At 43.2% G+C, this 8,155-nt stretch overlaps 1 protein-coding gene across 2 annotated transcripts; it reads right to left on the bottom strand.

Moving 5' to 3' along the window:
* Nucleotides 1-3,312: 3,312 nt before the first annotated feature.
* On the bottom strand, nucleotides 3,313-7,851 carry PPP1R3C (protein phosphatase 1 regulatory subunit 3C). Of its 2 annotated transcripts, XM_015599850.2 has the most exons (3): nucleotides 7,704-7,790; nucleotides 7,500-7,607; nucleotides 3,313-5,759 (listed from the first exon to the last, which is right to left on the bottom strand). In XM_015599850.2, exon 3 carries the CDS (start codon nucleotides 5,756-5,758, stop codon nucleotides 4,820-4,822), a length of 939 nt encoding a protein of 312 aa, XP_015455336.1. In that variant the 5' UTR covers nucleotide 5,759; nucleotides 7,500-7,607; nucleotides 7,704-7,790; the 3' UTR covers nucleotides 3,313-4,819. The 2 variants fall into 2 exon arrangements, with proteins under 2 accessions (XP_015455336.1, XP_006926015.1); XM_006925953.3 differs by lacking the exon at nucleotides 7,500-7,607 and having other exon boundaries at nucleotides 7,704-7,851.
* Nucleotides 7,852-8,155: the final 304 nt, after the last annotated feature.

Here is an 8,155-nt window from a genome sequence, read left to right as displayed (position 1 = left end):
GAAAACTGAACCTGATTCTCATCTCATTTCTCACTCAAGATATTTGCAAATTGTGAAGTTCCAGTATCCCCTCCTCCATATGACTTTGCTTTTCAGAAGTCGGATCTCCTCTAGCCCCTGGTTGGGAGGAGGCAAAGGAAGGTGGGGATCTTGACTTGTCTGAGCCAATCATAAAGTCTCATCCTCCTTCCAGAGATTGAGTCATACACAGGCATGTGCCTTAATTCTGATCAGTAAAACATGGTGGCAAAGGTGGAGGAGTCTTTGGTGAATGTTGGGACGAACTCTTGGGAAAAGGTTATTCACCCTTCAAAAGTGACACAAGAAAGAGGTGGGCTTTTTCTTCTACTGGCTGGTGTTGTGTCTGCACATGATGCCTAGAAACTGTGGCAGCCATCTTGTAATTAGGAAGCGAATTAGCAAAGGTACAGTCAAAAGTAATAAGGATTGGAGGGGGTAAAAAAAAAAAGGAAATAACCTGAGTTTAAAACTACTGAATTTACCAACTTTGAAAACACCTTACCTTGGGACTCATATTGTGAGATCATAAATTTTCTTTATTACTTAAGCTCATTGAGTCAGAGAATTATGTCACTTGCAACCAAAGACAACCTCATTAACATATCTTTATATACAAAAGATCAAAGAAGAGAAAAGGAGAGACTTGGTTGGTAAAACTAAAAAGTCTATGTTCAGGTCGTTAGCAGAAGATGACATGGGCAGGGTTAGGGGTGTCTGGAAAAAGAGTCAGGGAGCCAGGCTGTACCATTTCTGTAATCTTGAGTGAGTTTAAATCACTCTGGGCTTCTCTCTTATCATCTGTAAAAGAGAAGTGGGTGGAGAAATCCTCTGAAGCATATATAACTCTCTTTCTGAAATGGAGCAGTTGAAGACACTTCACACAGCTTCAAGCAGAGCAGAAGTCCACAACTTTTATGCATATTGAAAACAACTGGGAAGCTCTCAAAAACTTCCAGTGCCTGTGCCACAACTCAAACCAATTAAATCAGAATTTGGGGAACTTTTAGGGGGCAGGGAGGCAGGCATCGGTAGTTTTTAAAGCTCTCCAGATGGTTTCAATATGCAGCCAGTGTTCAGGACCACTGGCCTAAAGGGATCCTCTACACCAGCGGCGCCCAACCTTTTTGGCATGAGGAACCAGTGCTCCTATGAGAATCTAATGCCTGATGATCTGAGGTAGATCTGAGGCGGTGATGCTAGTTCTGGGGAGCGGCTGCAAACACAGATGAAGCTTCGCTAGCTCACCTGCTGCTCACCTCCTGCTGTGTGGCCCGGTTCCTAATCAGACACTGACCGGTACAAGTCTGCAGCCCAGGGGTTGGGGACCGCTGCTCTAAACCCAGTGGTGGGTGTTCACTCTTTGGCAGAAAGAGGGAAGGGTCAGGAGGCAAAGAGTCAGCAAGACTGCACATAAGAGACTGCTCTGTGTTCAGGGTTCCTGCCCACTAACAAGAGGCTTTCTTTGTTCAGGCCACAACTCCCCGTAGTTGCTAAAAAACTGTGCACCACCTGGCGATGAAAGCTGAAGTAGACACTCTCTCTTTGTGGACTGAAGGACCACCCAAACTTAAACAAAACTTTTGGACTCACATTGATGAAGATACACAGTTCACTAACCACACTAGGGATTTTCAGACTTTCAATTTGGGAATAAACTGAAAGGAGAGCCATAAATTTAGAAAATAACAGAGTTCTTCCTTTAACTAAATTAGACCTTACTTTTTTGGAACAAGCTATCATGCACCCCAAATTCAAGCCATTCTCTCATGTTCAATTTTAAAAGCCCTGTTGCTTCTCTATTATGTGAGGTATCAGGATGTGAAATATGGATGATTCCATTCCATAGGAAACATTCAGGAACACCCTGCTCTTTGACCAGACTCTCCTTCAGTCATTCACATGCAGCCTGGGTACGAGCCAGCACTAGGTCAAGCTGACACAGGCAATCAGCAAGAGCTGACCAGCATCATGCCTGCCTGGAAAGCATTCCCTCTTTAAGGGGGCATGCACCTGAAACTAATACTTCATATGTCAACTGTAATTGAAAAAATTTTTTAATATTTTTTAAAAGAAAGAGTACAACTACAAAGAAGGGTCACTAGGGAAGAAGTATGAAGCAGAAGAACACTAGACAAAAAGTCACTGTCCAGCCCAGAATTCATTTTCCAGACTGATTCAACCTGGCATGGGACCTTGAACAAGTCACTTCCCCTCTCTTTTATATAGTTAGGCATTGGAGTCACATGGTCTTCAGAGTCCCTGTTGGATCCAAGTTTATTGTTCTCGTTTTGTGGGAAGAGGGTGTTTTTCACAGAAACATCAGCATGAATAGAAAGCCAGAGGAAACAAGAGTAACGAACTCCAACAGCTACAGAGGTCACGCAGATAGTCTAAAAGAATGATGCAATGAGTGGGAACTGTGACAACACAAGGCAGGACACTCCGTGAAGGGATGCATGCCTCGTCTAAAGGGGCAACTGCTACTCAACTCCAGGTAGATATTACCATGAAGAAAGATCTTGCAATTTTTCTCGAAAAATAAAGTCTGCTGATCGTTTAATCTTGGCAATATATTCTGTTTAAAAAAGGGAAAAAGGAACAAAAAATCCCTGTGTCAAACAAAACACATCTGCAGCCAGATATAGCCTGCAGGCCTGCAGTTTACACTTCTGATGAAGAGGATGTTATATGATGACTTACTCTTCATAACTGGGCTTTCCTGGTAGGTCAGTCACTTATTTCCCCTTAAGATTCAGAAGCTCTTTCTGAAATTTAGGTAAGAACTGAAACTACAGTTTAGATTCAAAGACCTGCTGCCTCTCACCCCAAGGAACTGAGCCTCTCCCTTTGGTCTGGGGCTGATGCCCACCGGCCCCTCCCTCTGCCCTCTGTGCAGCTCCAAGCTTTGCCTCTTTAGTAAGGTGCTGGTGCTCAAGAGGTAGAAGCCATTCCAGCTCTTCCCACACCATTTCTACCCCTATTTTAAAGCTAAGTGCCCCCCTCTCCCCGCAATAACCTTGACCCAGTTGAGTATGTGTGATGAGCAGTCAGCACAGATGGGGACAGTCTGGGGGCCAGTCGCGGCAGCTCAAGTCACTGCTCCTGAACCCCAGCCCCAATGATCATCGTAGTAGGAAGTCACCCACAAGATTGTGACCATGTAAATGCCCTCAGGTGAGTCTAATTCCAGATCCAAACTAGCCTTGCTCAGTTGTCCTTAAACGAAATGGGAGAATCTCAGTTCATGGTTTCTTATTTAACTATGACTTTAACAAAGAAAACACACTTAGATCTTATATCAAACACTTTTATTCTTACAGTGAGACATTCACTACAGATAGCTATAGGAGAGTGAAATATTGAGAGTAGAAAAATGTGGGTGCTAGCCAAACTTCAAATACTGTCACAGTAGAGTTATTCCAATAGTACTTTTCCGGCCTGGCAGATCACACATGTTAAAATTAACTGCATTCTCTGAACATCTCTCAATGGACATGCACGTGATAGAGGCAAATACTCCTGTCCTTGAGATCTTACAGAATGAATTTATGCATACCTCAAAACAAATATATTACAACACATTCAAAACAATTCACAGTCATTCTAAAAAATGTATATTTTGACATCAAAGAAATTGGTAGAAAGACTTAAAACAACAAGATAAATAGAGGCAAGAAATAGATTGCTACTTTTATGTGCAAGGTACTGGATTCTTGAATTGAGAATCAGTGTCAGTCCTCACTTCCAACATCACATCGAAAAAGTGTCGTGAAAAAAATAAGTCACCTTCAATATGAAGGATGCGAGTTGTGTATACTGACAACACTCTCTAAGATACAGTAGTACTGCAGGAGGAATGCCAGCATACAGGGTGGGCCTTCTCATGAGGCCACTCATGAGTTATCAGACGACCCTTCAAATATTTGGGTTAAGCAACTACAATGTTCTGGTTTAATCAAGGCACTTGCAAAGAGCTATCTTTGACATGACTTAGAGTCCCTACAAGTTGTTAGCCATTGATGATGGCATGGCTTTTTGGTTAAGCGGCATTCTCTGGGAACCCACGCATGATGTTTTGTTCGCAAAGCATTACAACTGCAAAGCCAGATTTGCTTAAACTTTCCCCAAATCACGGTTTTTGATAAATCATGTTTGAACAGAAAGGCTTCACTTAAAATTTTGATGCTCCAGAGTTATAACTCACCTTTCTCCAGGATCACCCAACACCCCTAAAGTTTGTTTGGTTTTTCTCCAGAGAAATATATAGGTCTTTTTCTCCCCTCTACATATTATTTCCCCAGGAGAGAACTGTAAAGCCAACTTAAAAACACAAAATAACCTTACATTTTCTCACCGACAGTTAAGTATCAGACCTCTCGCTCCTACTCTGACTCAAGCTACAGAGCTTTGTGAACACTTTTCAGACATTCCTCATACCATTAATACAGCTTTCCATCACCATCAACTGTCCCTCCTCAACCTTTCTTTGCCCACCATGAAAGCTAGTCAATTGAGAGGGAAGGAGAAATGGCATTTAAGAAGTATTACTTTTATAAAAATGAACTTCCAGGCTGTTACTTCATCCTCCACAGCGAAGTTGGGCAGCATCATTGATATAGGTCCCAACACTAAATTCTCAAGTGGCTACTTTTTTTTCTTTTTTGTAGCCAGGTCCCAAAAGCTCAAACCTAAACCTACTGAAGGAAAGTAGCTAAGACTTCCTAATATTGAGCAATATAGACCTGGGGGATTACATGGGGAATATGACAGGTCAAGACCAGTCACTAGGTTGCTTAATTCATCGATAGGAGGCCAAGTTCTCCATTCTTCCCCAACTCTGCCATTCTGGGAAGAGCCCACTGGCCAGCCTTGGACTGCCAAAGATTGTTGACTCTAACTCAGCCTTGGGGGACCCCCGGTGGAATGCACAGTCCTGGGGTGCCATCTGTGTCTGTACTCCATCAGGTTTCCATTGCACATGGACAATTCTATAATTCTGACCATCGTTGTTGTCCCAGAAGACCTGCCCATTAGCATGGTAAGAAATGCAGAACTCGATTTTTTCCTCAGTTGGAATAACAGAGGGTAAGTCAATGGCAAATGAGAAGGTATCACTATCTGAGCCACCATACACATTTTTCATGTAGACACAGTCCACATTGGTGTAGCTTTTCCAGGTATCAAAAGTAATACGGACCTGAACCTTCTTCTCAAAGCTCACGTTTTTCACTTTCACAGTCCCAGTCACTGTTCGCTCTTGCAGAGAGCAGTTCTCCAGACACACAAAGTTCTTCTGAAAGTGGTTCCGAAAACTTAAGTAATCACTTGAAGGCTGAGGGAAATCTAAAATCAAGTTTTTCTCCTCATGGAGTTTTAAGCCAGAGGACAGATCATTAAGGTCCAAGAGATCAAACTGCAGATCCCACGCTGGTTCTTCTGGGACGTCAGAGAAGACATGGATGGCGGTGAGAGAGAGACCCTTGGAGTCAGCAAACACGACTCGTTTCTTGCCTTGGTTGTGTGAACGCTTCCAGTCGTTCTGTGATTTGGCTTCCTGTTTTATATGGAGACAAGGTTTCAGAGGCTTTAATTTGTTGACAAAATTTCTCCGTTGAAAGTCATCGTAAGGGCCCAGGAAACTCTTCAGAGGTGGCGAATGAGCCAAGCAGAGCCTCATGGCGACATCCACTGGCATGACTGAACTTGTCAAAGGCCGTGGATCTAAAACCTGGATCATTCTGGAATGTAAGAATAGGAGGGGTTGTTATCACCTGCATCTGGAATGCTCTTCCCCTGGTCCCAAGTATATACATACTGTTTTTGTATTGGCTAAATTATAGTTGGCATAGTATCAGGGAGGTGCTATCAAATGCAGTAAAGAAAACAGTATTAGATGATCAGATATGTTTGGTTCTACTCTTTAATAGTCACAAAGCCATGGGTTAACTGCTTAACTGCTTAAAACAGCTAGGAGTCTCAGTTTCTTCATCTGAGAAATAAAAGGGTTGGATCAGATCATCTTTAATATAGCTTTAAAAACCACTGGTTCTGTTTTGGACCAGTGCTTCTCAAACCTGTCTGGTCACAATAACTTAGGGAGTTGGTTTTCTTTCTCTTTCAAGCAGATTCCTGGGACTTAGCCACTGAGGCAAAACTTCTGGGGGTGGGGACAAAGAGGTACATATATTCTTAAAGCTTCCCAGGTGATGGTAATGACCAGATAGGTTCTGGAAGCACAGTTCCAGACCTGGTGCTCCTTCTGGCTACTTTGCTGGTTTTGCTGGTGAACTGATTACACGTCTCTGAAAAGGTAACCCACTTGAAAAAAATAGCAATAAAAATTTTCATGAAACAATTTTGAGAGAAGGCTGGACAGAGTGAAGTCTGGGGTTCTCTTTGCATTTTGACTATCATGCTCTTCCTCATTTTTCACACATAACCAACCGAAATGCAATGCATGCACTTAAAGAAAAACTTTGCATAGCATGTTTCCTATGGAAAGACATCCATGACAAGTCCACATTTAAGTGGAAAAGCTGATTACCTGAAAATTATATATATGAACTTAGAAATATCGAAAAACTTAACAGGAAATAAACCGAAAAGTTAATTATCTCTGAGTGACAGAATTATAGGTGATCTATTTTTATCTTTGTACTTTTTTGGTATTTTCTAATGTTTTGGCAATGAATATTTATAACTAGAAAGAATAAAACTATTTTAAAATTTAAACATAACTATGCTCAGTAATATTAAATTAATACGTGTCCATCAAGGTTTTTTTCCTAGCCCTTAGCCCCCAGTACATATTGCCAAGCTTATGGGCTAATTTTCCCTCTCCTCGCCTTATAGATAAGTCCTGTGTGTATACAGTACATGACATTTCTTAGTAACTCTTCACAGCAGCTCTAAGCACATAGGCAAATGATCCTTATCACAGAATGAATATAAAAGAACATTCACAGAATTTACTTTATTATTCCTGGGATTTTTCTGGAATACATATAAACTTAGAACAAAATAAATAAAAGCTAAAGCTATATTTCTGGGTCTAATAATAGTTAACATGCAGGATTTTTAGATAAGTCTTCTGCTGTTACGTCTGAGGAAACTATTTGAAGTAATTTTGTAGGTCTGTTTTGTTTTGTTTTTTACTTTTTGCACTTATAGACGGTTTTAGAATTTAGCAATTCTGGAATTTTAAGTCCTAGCCAACAGTTCAAAAATCATCTTTTGCTCCAACTCTGAGACTGAGTTTGCAAACCGTGATAAGAAGAGTGGAGGAGGAGGAATCATCATCCCGTAGTTTTCCCCCCATTTTAAACTACCCAACCTGCAATGTCAAAGTGCTGTTCCCACAAGCTAAGAATCCTTGGGACATCAGTGAGGGACCAAGAGATTACAGTCGCAATTCATAATAGAATAAGAACTAAAGCTGAATCTCCTTAAAATAGTTTCTGATGTAAGGTGCAGATTACCAAAATCAGCTCCGCCTAAGAAGCACAAAGCAAATCTCCACACCTCCGAGGCCTCCCGGATGCCAGATTCAACTCGGCAGTCAGTCAACTTGCCCTCCCGTGGAGTCTCTATTTGAAGAGAGGACCGAAGTGAAACGCAGCCCAACTTCCCCTCGGCTGCGCGCACCCCTCTTGTCCCGGGCCGAGAGTCTGCAGTGAACCTACCTGGTGCAGCTCATTAGGCAGAGCCGGGGCAGCAGGCGGAGAGAGCCGACGCTCGCTGCCTGCGCAAGTTCGCACGCCGCTCCCAGCTGTCCCCGCTGGGCAGTAGCTCGGGCAGATTGCGGGTGCGGCTCGGGAAAGGCCCCTTATCTGTCCGGACCACGTGACCCAATCCCTCGGACCAACCAGAGCCCAGCTGGGGCGCGAGCCCTCGCCGGGAGTACGTGACCGCCGTGGTTCCAGACTTCAGGGCTTGGGGTGGGGTTCTCCGGAACACCCCCGCCCGCGGCACTGAGCAAGCCCGGGGCGAGGAGGCGTGGAGGCAGCGCCATACCGCACGTAGCGGGTGCTGGCCTGGGAAGAAAGCCGCAGACCTTACCCAGGCAGGGCGCCAGCTCTGTCGGCTGCCGAGAAGGAGATGCTTTTTGCATCTTGAGGCGTCTGTGCACAGTTAA

Source organism: Pteropus alecto, unplaced genomic scaffold (assembly GCF_000325575.1).
Source record: "Pteropus alecto unplaced genomic scaffold, ASM32557v1 scaffold88, whole genome shotgun sequence".
Lineage (NCBI taxonomy): Eukaryota > Metazoa > Chordata > Mammalia > Chiroptera > Pteropodidae > Pteropus > Pteropus alecto.
The sequence above is the reverse complement of the archived record's forward strand: the minus strand, read 5'-3'. Positions and strand labels throughout refer to the sequence as shown.